The following is a 13,462-nucleotide window of genomic DNA, read 5'->3' as shown; positions in this document are numbered from 1 at the left end:
TTACAATAAAGGCTGTGTGGCACTGGTGCCACTGGTGTGGTATTCATGGTCAGTGTTCAGTTACATCAAGTGTAGCTGAGATTACGCTGACGCTTAGTTCCATTGACTACCTTCAGCCTTTATACAAACTTTATGCTGTCTGGTTTAGGTAGTACAAAGTGTAGAGGATGGAAATAAGCTAATGAAACATCTGCTTACATCTCGTTGAGTTTAGATGTTTAATCCACAAAGATCAGCAAACCTCAGAGCGGCAGCAGCAGCACAGGTCAGAGTAACTTTTGTACTTTTTCGCTTTTACCTAAATGAAGACAGTGCTTCAGTACTTTTACTGGAGCATTTTTATCACAGGTACGGCCCAATGAAGCTTTGTGAAGCACTGAAGCTTGATTTGAAAAATTACTCAAAGCTTTTCAACACGGTTCTCTTTGCTGACATCTGGTGGCCAAAATATGAAGCGCAGCCTGAACCGCTTCACTGTGATTGCGCACTCGAGACCTGAGTGGCAGCTTCTGTTTAATATCATGTGATGACTCTACTGTTGTGGTGCGTTGAACATGTATTTTATATGGTGAAAAATTATGTATTTGATTATGAAATCATGTTTAAACATGTGCCCTGCTGTGATCTCTATTTGTAAACACAATAGATTAAAAATACTTTACATATAATAATAACATAGTCTTATGACGGGTTAGGTGCATGCTTGTGCTATGAGCTCCCGGTTTTCACGTGGTTATGTTAGGTTATTAGCCATTGGACAGTTACATTTAATGTAATTCATATGTATAGTGTATTTTTATGTATGTTTTTGGCCTGGGGTTAGAATTTGCTTATGAAATAGTAAAATCACAACAACACATGAGGTTATTCTGTTTGGTTTTTATGTAGGAACGGGCTCCTCTGTTCCTCACTGGCTCCATGTGTGTCCCACAATGGTTCATGTGACTGATCATATGACTCTGGCCAAATGAACCAAGCTTCTCTATGACACCGAGACTATCTCTGTACTCTGTTCCATATTCCATATGTAGAGGAAATGACCCCCCTTTGTGAGGGTGTTTGGATTCCTCTTTAACCCTCTGGATTTTCACTACTTTTGATTTTACCTTTAGAAACTATTTATCCCACATTAATTCTTTTCAGCACATGTCTGAATTTATAGTTTGTTTGTTTTTTCTTTTGACATACTGTATTAACACAATTGGTCTAAAATCACACAAAAATCATCAAATTAGATAGGAAAAAGTTATATTTTTTCAGGTGAATACTACAAACATGTTTAATGCATCATTCTCATAACTTGAAATGCAAATGTATTCGTAAATGTAAAAATATTTTGCACCAATTTTGCAAAAAGCAAAGTTATATACGACTATTTACCCAAAAATGTAGCCAATGCTACTCCTGAAATTAAAATTACAGAACAATTATGTGTCACAATATGATGTTATACACATTAATTATGCCACTCCAAAACGGAGTTTCTGTCCACTGCAGGACAGAGGAGCACATGTCAGACCTGATAACACTCCTCATGTTTCAGACCTGGAGACAGCGTTTACATTGTAACCTGCCTTTGATGGCCTTTTGGCACCAACTGTAAGATTCAGTAGTGCCCTCATTGTTAAGTTCAAACAACCACACTACACACTAACTACACATGTACAGGCCTTTGGCTTGAGGCCTTTCAGGTTTGAGGGGAAGGTGTTCGATTGGATGCATGGATGCAGTCTTTGCACCTATGAGGCTGTGAAGCCTCAGGGTCTGGTGGGTTTATGCTGCATCAGAAGAGGAGTACTGCAGCCATGCTACCTTGGTACCACTTTGCCTTGGCCGCTAGCTCTACTGTGCATGAGACCAGTCTAATATTGCCTGCTGAGCTGTGCCCACTTCAAACTCACCGCCTGACTGGTCTCACAGGGACTCTACTGAGTTCTCCATTGGTGGAAGGACTGGACCGACATGGCCATGCAGTGGGCCTGGTGACTCACCATCAGCTGGTCTTCACAGAAGCTTCCCAAGTCGGTGTGGTCCATGAGGGTTGTGGGGTCAGTGAGCATTGGAACAGCCACTGTTCAGCCCAGCACATAAAATATGCTGGAGCTGCGAGCCCTTGTCCTGCCGAGGCAGTCCCAGTCAGCTGTTCACTGTTCACTCACTTTTACATGCACCTTAGACACTGAGGGGTTCTTTGGGGGTCGGGGGGTCGATGAGCACTGCTGTCCAGCAGTCTCATGCTCGTGTTGCATCTCTTCCCTCAACAGCCGTCTAGTTTTCACACAGTTATACACCAACACATGCATCCAACAGGCCATTTTTAACTCGGACCATGTCTAAATGTAAATAAGCTCTGCCTTCAGTTTTTATTCATATCTTAATGTAGATACTGACACTTGGCCATGTCACACACGGATCAAGCCTTTGAATTCATCTGATTTTTCTGTTATTAATATTTTAATACAATTTTGAGAAATCAGCTGAGGCTGAAGATGATGAAACAATCCAGATGTAGACCTGTGTTTCACTCCACCAGGCACTCCACTGGTGTACATGGCACTGGGGTCATGTTATTCCCCTATTCTAAAGGGACTAAGACAATCACCCACTTCCCTTTGACCCGGCCTGATGAGCAGAAGAAAGCTGACGGATAAATGGTGTGAGAGTCCTTGTGGTGCCTTTGGGCAAACTCCAGGCGGACTGTGATCACTGACGAGTGGTTTCTGTGACGACTCAGTCAAACAGGGCTTATTGTTGGAGTGCTGCAGAAACTGTTTTCCTTCTGGAAGCTTCTCCTCTATCCAGAGAACGATGCCTGATCTTTGTCAGAGTGACTGCCGTGTTCGCGGCCACCTCACTGACTCAGGCCTTCCCCGATCTCTCAGACTGATCTGGCAGCTGCTCGAGGAAGAGTCTTGGTGTTTCCAAATTTCTTCCATTTATGGATGACGGATGTCACTGTGCTCATTTGGGACCTTCAGTACTACGGAAATTTTTCTCTACCCTCCCCGAAACTGTGCCTCGATACAATCCCATCTCTTTGTGCTTACGACATGCACTGCTAACTATGGGCAGGGGTGCACATAAGTGGTCTGCAGGTGCGCATGCGCTGTCAAAATAAAAAACGCGCACCAGATAAGAAGTTGCAACGCGCGTTTGCGTACATAAGATTTTGTGGAGGAGGACAGACATTTATTTAGAACTCTTAAAGATGTCGAAGAAGCAAGCTCCTTTAAGCAATTACTTTGGTGTTCCTCCACCTCCAAAGAAATGTCAGAAGGAGTCCGAACTGCAAAAGAAGCTCGTATTCTCGGAAAAGTGGTTGCAGGAGGTGAGCTGGCTTCAAACAAATGATGAACGCACAGAGATGTGCCGTGAAAATCCCACTCTAGCGGACAACTTCTTATCTTCTTATCTTTTATTTTGACAGCGCATGCACACCTGCGGACCACTTATGTGCATCCCTGACTATGGGACTTCATATAGACATGTGTGTTTTTTCCACTTCATGTCTATCAAGTGAATTTGCCACAGGTGGACTGTTTACCTATTTAAAGAAAATACCACAGAGATCGCTATTATAATGAATGAATCCATCGCCACTTGTCTACCTATATTCAGAGGCCTTTGGGCTCTGGTGTCACAGTCCTGGGTCATGTGACCGGTGTTTCTTTATATTTTGTTGTTCCTTTGTGTTCTAGCTTCATTTCAGCTTATCTAGTTAAACCCTGTCTTGCTTAGGTTACAGTTACAGTTCATGGTTCCCCTTATGTCTGACCAATAAGTCTCCCTTATTGGTTAGTGTGTCTAATCTGTCATGTCTCAAGTCTGTGTGGTTCATGTTGTCTCGCTCATGTCACGTCTGCGTCTTATTTATGGTTCCTGTTCTACTTTAAAGGCGTCTTGTGGTCCATGTTGTTTTAGTTTCACTTCCACTGTGGTGTCATTACGTTCATTCTAGTCAGCTGTTTCCTCGTGTGTCTCCACTTCCCCTGATCACCTCGTGTGTGTATTTAAGTCTTCCTGTGTTCAGTGTCACATCGTCTGTGTTACCTACCTCCCTGTCATCACAACCATAGTCTTTATCATTATTATAGTTCAGTCACAGTTCTTAGGTTCCAGTCTAAGTTTCACCAGAGTCCTCATTGCCTTGTTTTTGACTACGTGTAATCAGCCATAATAAAGGCTCGCCCTTCGTTCACGTTCAGTTCTCCTTGCCTGTGTCTGCTCCTGGTCCTCCTCACACAGTCCACACAGTCTGCCTCTGCAGGCTGTGACATCTAGTCTATTCTTTTGATCACTTCCTCTTTTTCATGCTTTCAAAATCAGTTCTGCTGTAATCACTCTAAACTCACTCACTCTGAAATTAGTTACTAATCCACCTCAGTGTCTGTTCTGTGTGTGTTTCTTGTCATTCTGCCTCGATGCTCGTTCGAGCCATGGGATCTATATTTGTGTAATTTTATGTGCCTTTTTGATCATGTTATTTTCTGCCAGCAACATCTTTGCTTCTATGATTTCCAATCCAAATTAGCCATTCATCTGACTCCTGGCCTGTAAACCATCCTCAGCCGCTTTATGACGGCCCATATAGAGTTTTTAAACCAGGCCACAAGCATTTCCTTTTGGACTTCGGGGGTCGGCAGGAGGTGGTTTCAATGGACCAGCTTAAACCTGCGCACGATCTACAGGATGATCCAGTGGTGCTGGCCCAGGCCCCCCTGCAGCTGGACTGTTGGATTCTGCCTTTTTCTCTTAGGATTTATGTGTTTATCTAACATAAACACATAAATCCTGAACCTCGGTGGGTTAAATATGAATGACCCATCTTTCACTGCGCTGTTCACTATTTAGAGAGGTCTGGAAATGTCAGTGCAGATTTGATCACTTTTGCAGCAAATGACATAGAGGTTGTGTTATTTCTTTCCAGCCTTCAGGCTACTCTGCAAACACATTCACTGTAAGAGGTGGTACTGCTCTTTCATATTTCCTCAAATTTTAATTTACGGTATCTTTGGAGCCAAACCCTTTCAAGAAAACAGATAAGACAACAATTTGGTAAAAGGAATAATGAATAGTAACAGAGACTGAGAGGTCATGCCATTTTTTTTAATTACAGAAACCATCTCTGCTGAGTACATTGATTACTCTAGCCCATTCCAAATAGGCCTTAACATTAAAAGCTTAAAATTCGTTTTCCTGAAGGGAAGTTAACTTGAACATGGCGCATAAACATTCATCTCACAATGCAGCAGCTATTTACTCAGCAAACCTAGCTAACTAGCTGCCCAAAGTAAGAACCTAGCCTCTCAGAACATGTTACACTATACAAATTACCATCTCTTTTCCTTTTTGAATACAATGTAGTAAAAATGAAGATGATTGTCTTTATCCTACAATGAATGAAAAATATTGTCTGCCCATTTGAAGAAAGTTTGAAGAAAAACCTTTTAGCATTCTCCTAGCATTAGCCTTTTTTAATCTTTACATGCTATGCTCATATATGTATGCAGTCATCAAATATACATTTTGCAGATTCTATTTGAGTGAACTAGAACAACAAAAAGGTCATTTAACTGAGTTTTAAACTCAAGATTTGACAAATTAGCTAACAAAGATATTAGCCGGTTTATCTAGCTAAAGTTAACATTAACTAGCTAACTGATAACTCTTACGGGTAATTAAGCTAAAGCCTTATGAGTTACCTTACCCTAAAAAGACAAACTAGTTTTTTTTTTAATATTTATTATTAGGTACAGGTTACTAAAAATAAAGTAATGTTTCTATGTGCATTTTTTATTTCTATACAGACTCCATTTAAATCAATCATGCCAGCTTTGACTGAAAGAGGAACTATTATGCCCTCTCTTCATCTAAAATATACAGATTCTTTTAAACAAAACTGTTACAGTAAAAAGCCAAAGGCTTCGATTTGTCCATACAATTTTATTTTTTTATTTCCTCATGTGCTTTCTTTAAATTCTGTGTTCCGGACACGAATGATTACAAAGTACAGACACTTCTCCTCGGCCAATGAGAACACAGCATCTTTGAGGGCGTGGTCCTTAAAAAGACTGCATGTTTCAAACATTTAGCAAAGAGGGGACAGTACAACATAAACAATTAAACTGAAACTCATGTAGAAAACAGATGAATATAAAGCAAATCTACAAAAATAAAAATATAGAGCTAAACATCAGGACAACAGGCCTCATATTAAAGAAGAGAAGCATCATGTGAGTCAACAAAGTGAATGCGAGTACTTCCAAAAGGTTGAACTGTTGCAGCTTAGTTAGAACTTTTTAGTTATTTTTTTTTTTACTGTAAACTGAAATTAAACACTTTTACCATAAAAAAGCAGCCCAGGATCAGTAAGAGAAAAAAACACTTTGAAGTTAGTAATAATAATAATGCTAATAATAACAGACGGATGGGTTCCCTGCTACAGAGCTGCCTAGCACAGTAATACTGTTAGATATAGAGACACATTGTGCTATACAGGCAGATACACACATAGAGATGGGAAAAACATATTATATTATGTTCTGGAGTAAACACATTTTATAATTGTCATCATGCAACAAAGAATAGCAACAATTTATTTCAGAAACATGGCACATAATCAGACAGATACATATAAAATATAGAGATATTTCTTATATTGCATTTTTATTAATACTTCATATAAGACATAAGGCATACTGTGGAAAATCTGCCCACAGTGGATTGTGGGTAGCAACTGATTGTCCTTTCTGTTAGTGAATGGCTTATTGCTTCTCATATATAAAAACAGAAAACTTCCCTTTTGCTATTCAGAGCTACTGGATCACACAGGGAGTGATGGTCAGGCCTTTCTGCTGCTGTAAGGTTCATTGTTGATTCTCATTGAGTTTGAAGAATGTCCATGCAGCACTTTGTTAGAAGTGACGCTCATAAAATACGTCAGTTTAACTGACGGCATTAAACTCATTATTACATGTTCTAATACCAGAAAAAGGCATTAAAAATTTAAACAATATTTCTTTTTAATATTTATGCTGAGGTGCCAGTTTAGCTCAGTGGGTGAGCAGGTAACCATGTGCCACGGGGCCAGGCAGGAGTGGCCCGGGCTCGTTTAGCCCCCGTGGGAAATGCAGCCAATGGTGTGCAACAAAGACATGATTATTATCTTCATGTCGTTATGTGGGGACTGGTGCTGGTTTTTGAGCTGGTGCTCAAAAATCCAAGGTGGTCAAGTTATTCTATATCTGACTTTTTATATTATTTATATTTATTATTTATTTAACCAATGCCGGCAGATGGCATCCCTGCTTCTTCCTGTTAAGAGGGGGGTTTTCCTTTCCACTGTCAGCAGGTGCTTTTTCAGTGTCACTGTAGGTTCCCTACCTTATAATACAATCTATTAATGATATTTTATGAGCACCACTTCAAGTATAGTGTTACCAGGTTTGTTTGGACAAAAGCTTTATGTGATCAGGTGAAACTGACCAAGGTTTTAGATCACTGCTACGTGAAATAGACCAGTACCTGGGTGTCTGTCTCACCAGTCCAAACTGGGAGCTTTTTTCACTGAAGACGGGCCGATGGCACGGACTAAATATCCTGGAAAAGTTGACTTTGGAGACTTTGTTTAGCCAGTCCTTCAAACTGTGTTTGGATTAGTTGGGCTCAGTTTGAGCAATAATACTGCTGAGGTTAGAGGTTCAATCACCAGGTCCACATGCGGCACACTGTCATGTACCACAGGCTTTAAACGTGTGCCCTTCATTATATATGTTCCAATGTATGTTTACAATGTACACAGATACCTGGATGTAGTGACACCAAAAATGATGTGTGTGTGTGTATGTGATGTCCTGCTTAGCAAGGACACTTTGTGCAGTCTTGAATCAAACATGCACATCAGCGCCCCCTCCTGGTGCTCCTGGGACGGATGGATAAACAGTGTCTATCACACACACACACACACACACACACACACTCACACACACACACACACACACATGTGTGTATTTATATCCTTGTGGGGACATCTCATTGACACAATGCTTTCCCTAGCCCCTTACCCTAACCCTAACCATCAAAAATGAATGCCTAACCCTGACCCTGACCCTAAACCTAACCATAACCTAATTGTAACCCTGACACTAAAACCACATTTTGAGGCTCAAAAATGCCTTCAAACTCGTGGGGACCGGGATTTTGGTCCCCACAAGGGCTGTTTGTCCCCACAAGTATAGTAAACTACCAATTTTTGGTCCCCATGAAGATGTTAATACCCGTCCACACGTACACACACACACACACACACACACGTACACACACACACACACTGGCTGGGAAATCCAGTGAGTAACTAGTCACTAAACATAGTTGATACAAAAGCTTTGAACCACCCTGATTGTTTGAAACGCAGGTCAGTCAATAGGAATGATTGTCATCACGATCGTCTGTTCATTGCTGCCAGAACACGCCCACCATCCTGACTTTGGCACACTGGGAGTCACAGAGGCTGGCACTTAGAGCACTGGAGCCGGTGTAACAAGGAGACCCAGGAGGAAACACAGGGCGGGTGTCAGAAGTGACGATGGCGTGCTCCCTGAGGAGCAGATGGAAGATGTCTTGATTTCAGAGGTGAGGAAGGCAGACAGAGGGACGTGGGACACCAGAGTGGGGCTGGCATAGTTGATGAGGGAGTCAATCTTCTCAGCCTCTTTACTGCAGGCTTCAATCTGCAAAACAAAACATTATTTATACACAACAACAGTCACCACAAGGTGCTTTATACTGTACGGAAAAGGCCCAAAAAACAACACGCTGTGAGCAAGGGCTTGGTAGCAGCAGATCCTAGGGAAAGCTGACTGCTGTGGCTGCTGGGAGGAAGACCCATTATGTAAGAAAGCTGCACGTTAATAACAAGAGTTAAATGCAATTTGGTTCATAAACACATAGTGAGTGAAAAAGGTGAGTTAGGTAGAAATACTGCATGGGGAGGCCTAATCCCACTGAACCTCAACTATCCAGGCCTAACTACATGCTTCATGACTCTTCTCTTTGGCTCTCGGAGGAGGCGGACGCATCTTTCACCCTCTCCCTCCCTTATCTTCCCTGCTGCTGCTTCTATGTCTTTGTCTAGTCTCGTCTAACTCTAACCCTCAAAGATTTTCTCAGTCTTGTTCTCTAAAACCTAAAGAATGGATTATTATGGATTTGATCAACTGGTCCCGTAACGAAATTGACACCTTCCTGGGCTTGGGAGAGCCCGATTGTCCTGCGGAGAGGTTTGCTGCAGGATACTCGATGGTCGGTTGCGTCGTGTGTCTGGCGACACTCTCGATGGAGGACATTGAACGACATCTACCAATTCGGAACCACGATAACAGAGTTCTGGCTGATTGGAGCTGGCTCGGACCTGGCTTATCGAAGAACAAGAAGCGGCTACAGCTGTTCAAAATCCCACAAGGCTGGCCGACATGATAGACGATGGGCAGGACTGTGAGTGTTTTGAACACAATATGGATAAGATCTTGGAGAAGAACAATGGAAATTGAGAGAATTGGTGACCAGTGATGGACATTAGACCAACTGTAAAAATTGGATGCAGTTGAAACCCAAACATTCACCATCTTCACTCATGCGGCTATCCCACTGGCGCCAGCTGAAGGCCTGCCAAGGTCGAAGCTGACTGGAACAACAAAATTCTCCATGATACCAGGACTGTTGTCAGAACTCTTTGTCCCTCCTTCAAGGCCACCTGGGTCCACTGGAGTCTGTTGGCCTTCGCTTAACCGGCCGTGGTGACACTTTCTCTCAGCTGAACACGGGATACACACACACACATGCACGAAACATGTACACTGATACTGATACACCCTCACTATCACCCTCCTTTCCCCAATCCATCGCCTCCTTCCATGCTTACCTCCCATCCGATTTGGACAGCGGATCAGCTGGAGGCGCGATCGAAGATTGCAGCAGTCCCAGATCCAGCTGTACACACTGGAATATTCTCCCATGTTGCTTGTGTTTTATTGTGTTATGTTGTGTTGATATCTGTGCATTCCTGGATTATCCTTTTGTGTTACACATTTCAATGTTTTTTTTTCCTTGCTACCTGTCTCCCCAATCTGATGTTTGTGTATTGTATGTACGGTCGGCAAGGTCCGTCATCTCAGTTGTGGGCAACTGCAACTGACAAATAAAGGCTATCTCATCTCTCATCATCTCTCACCAAGCAGAGAGGGGGTCTGTCTCCCCAGTTCAAACTGGGAGCTGGTTCCACAGAAGGCAGACATTTACAGTCCAAGGTGAAGAAGAGATGCAGGCTTCCTCCCTTTTGTCTTATGTGAGATGAGCTGTTCAGAAGATTGGACCTAAGATGTTCACCTGCAGAGACTCCACAGCAGTCAGGGTCATGGTGGGGTGACAATAACAGATGGAGCACACATACACACTTCTACAGGATTCAGCGGTATTTGCATGTGCGTTTTGTTGTTAGTGCCAGTGTAGGGTGGATCAGTGCGTTCTCAGTCAGCTGTAGGAGTCACATGTGCTGTGACAGTTTCCTCCCAGGATGTCTTTAGATATGTTCACATATATCAAGTCCAAAGGTTCTTTGCTGGGTGTGTACACCGACACCTGCACCCAACAGGCCACAGACAGTCGGGGAGGGGAGGGTTTTGTACACCCCCATTCCCAGTACCCTGTCTGAGGATGGGGTTGGCTCTGGGGGTGCCTGTCCATTCATGGGGTGTCGAAGTGTGTGTGTGTGTGGCCAGGCCTGGGTCTGGGGCTCACCGGTCCCTTTGGCACATTGATGTCTTTGCAGTGTGTGGCCTCGGGTCTTCTGCAGTCTTGAGGAGCAGCCGGGGCTCCTGGGTCTTTCCACCTCTGCATCATTTTCAAATACGTTTCATGAAAAACGCTCACGTTCTCTCTCCCACACTCTCAGCACAATTATATGTCCCTTTGTTTCATCTGTCCGGTGTTTTGTTGCAAATGGAGCAGTTGGAGACCTGACGTGTTTGGTTCATCTCCAACTTTCCCCTCAGCCTTCACCCCGTCCACTGCAGCATAATATCCACACAGATAATAATATAACATAAATAAATCCAATAAAGCCCACAGAGCGCCAAAGCTGCTCTTCTTGGGGAAACAATGTGTTTGGCACAACAAAGCATTGAGACCTCGACTGTGCTCGTCACGACTGCCGAACAGAACACATGATTAAAAGATCATGTGACAGCAACACACACAAATACATGCTATTAATTCATTCAGGGGAACGTCACACAGCTAAAGTATAGCCTTTCACTGCAAACACTGTGAACACAATGTTCACACATTCTCATCAAAGTAAAGAACAGCAACACAGAAGCGTGTGCAGAACAACAGATATAACAGACTATATCTGTGTGTGTGCACGATGGTGTTTGTTACCTGCAGAGGTGTTGGCTGCTGGTCCATTGGGGCGATGATGACCACCAGCAGGTGGTCAATACTCAGGTAGCCGAAAACATCACACTGCGGCACTGAGATGTGAGGCCGCAGGATTTGAAGGACATCGTGGACCGTCACCGGCTGCTTCTTGTTCAGCTGCACGCAGCGACAGACAGCATTACATTCATGTTGCTGTCCAACTTTCATACAACACGTCAGTGACACTTTAATGAGGGCAACAAATGCTCCCAGCACAGTACCACAGTATCTGTCTTTACTGGAAAACACTGGGTATACTTAACTGACACAAATATAATGACAGCATTGAGCTTACTACAGAAATCGATGCATTTCTAGTAGTGCTGTCAGCGTTAATCTAGTTAAAATGACGTTAACGCCATAACCACATTAACGCAGCAAATCTCCCCTGTGTGGGGCTGCACAGCGCTAATGCATCACCGCACTAACCGCGCTAACGCGTTGACACTAATGGAGATCTGCTACGTTAATGCGGTTATGGCGTTAACGTCATTTTAACGAGATTAACTCTGACAGCACTAGTTCATTTACATGAAAAAAAGACTTCACTCTGTCTGTCTACCTGGATTTAAAAACCAAAGTGCTTAAAATTAAAGGTTACAGAACATGTTCAGCACCATGTTGTGTCAGTACAGAGCGTGATGCCACCAGATTGGTCGGTTGGGTCAGTACATCAGTTTATGTTAGCCAGCTACTGAGGGGGTCACATTTGTGCCGCCCCCAGCTGCAACTATGAGTCTTATGTTGGTAACCTGTCCACTGTCACTGTCTGTTAAACAGTAAGTGGCTCTATAATATTATAACACAAGAGACTGTGTGGAGCAGGTAGAATGACCGGGTGGTGACCGTTCCAGTGTAGTAACCTGTGCTTTTCCCATGGTGTTCTTCTGAATCGCTCTTTGTCTGGTCTTTCAACCATTCGCACTCACATTCGTACCTATGGGTACTTTAGATTTACCAGTTAACCTATCCCCACTAACTGCACTTCTTTGGACTGTGGAAGGAAGCCAGAGTACCCGGAGAACCCACGCCAACACAGGGAGAACATGCAGTCTCCACACAGAAAGACTGATGGTGGAACTGAACTCAGGTGAGGCTACAGTGCTGCACACTGCACCAATCTGTCCAACTCTGAGCCCCTAAAATGAAGGGACTGTGTTAGAAGAATGCTTTGGGTCCTCACAGTTTTAGGCAGTCCCACTGACTTAAAGCTGAAAGCTCTTCAACTGCACCTGAGTTGCTTCATTTCAAATTCATTGTGGTAATGTACACAACCAAAGTAAAAAAAAAAATTGTCTCTGTCCAAATATTTATGGGTTTGATGGTATAATATATACATCAAAATGTAGCCACCATCCTTCTCGTTCATCCAGTGTCAGTCTCATTAAGACAGGATTTACAGTTCTCCCATGAATGTCATAAGCACAGCCTCCTCCATCTCCCTTGCCCATAGAGGACAATGTTAGAGCGGCTCAGACAAAGTCTCACACAGCATCCCTGTGTGGGAATAACACATCACAAATTTTATAAGTAAATCTATCTCTAAAGGTGCTATTGAATTCTCACCAGGTGTGTTTAACAACCCATCCAATCCACAAACACGGAGAAATCCAATTAAGTGGAGCATTAATGAGAAATGACACAGACAAAAAGTACTGAACTAGCTTATTTGATCCATATGGGGAACATTTATTGAATAAAAAAGTCATATAAAAGCACCTTTGTTGGTGAAGACAGCTTCATGACGCCTCCTGTCCTCCTAATTTTGGCCATCAGTCTTCAGACCCTGAAGCTTTTGTGGGCCCCTTGTATGAACTCTTAGCTTTAGCGCTTTCCACAGATTCAGGTCAGGTGATTGGCTGGGCCCTTCCAGCAGCTTTAGCTTCCTTCTCTGAAACCAACTGAGTTCCTTTGGCTGTTTGTTTGGGATCATTGTCTTGCTGCAGCGACGACCCTCTTTTGATCTTCATCATCTTGGCAGCAGATT

At 43.1% G+C, this 13,462-nt stretch overlaps 1 protein-coding gene across 1 annotated transcript in view; it reads right to left on the bottom strand.

Moving 5' to 3' along the window:
- Window positions 1-5,746: 5,746 nt before the first annotated feature.
- The window catches only part of reck (reversion-inducing-cysteine-rich protein with kazal motifs), a 73,884-nt gene continuing 66,168 nt past the window's right edge, over window positions 5,747-13,462 (bottom strand). The window contains exons 20-21 of the mRNA XM_063484533.1: window positions 11,437-11,592; window positions 5,747-8,729 (exon numbers count right to left, since the gene is read on the bottom strand). Of these exons, the coding sequence (XP_063340603.1) occupies window positions 8,517-8,729; window positions 11,437-11,592 (369 nt within the window). The 3' untranslated portion in view covers window positions 5,747-8,516. The remainder of the gene's footprint in view (window positions 8,730-11,436; window positions 11,593-13,462) is intronic.

Source organism: Pelmatolapia mariae, linkage group LG9, assembly GCF_036321145.2.
Source record: "Pelmatolapia mariae isolate MD_Pm_ZW linkage group LG9, Pm_UMD_F_2, whole genome shotgun sequence".
NCBI lineage: Eukaryota > Metazoa > Chordata > Actinopteri > Cichliformes > Cichlidae > Pelmatolapia > Pelmatolapia mariae.
This window is presented reverse-complemented; position numbering and strand designations above follow the sequence as displayed.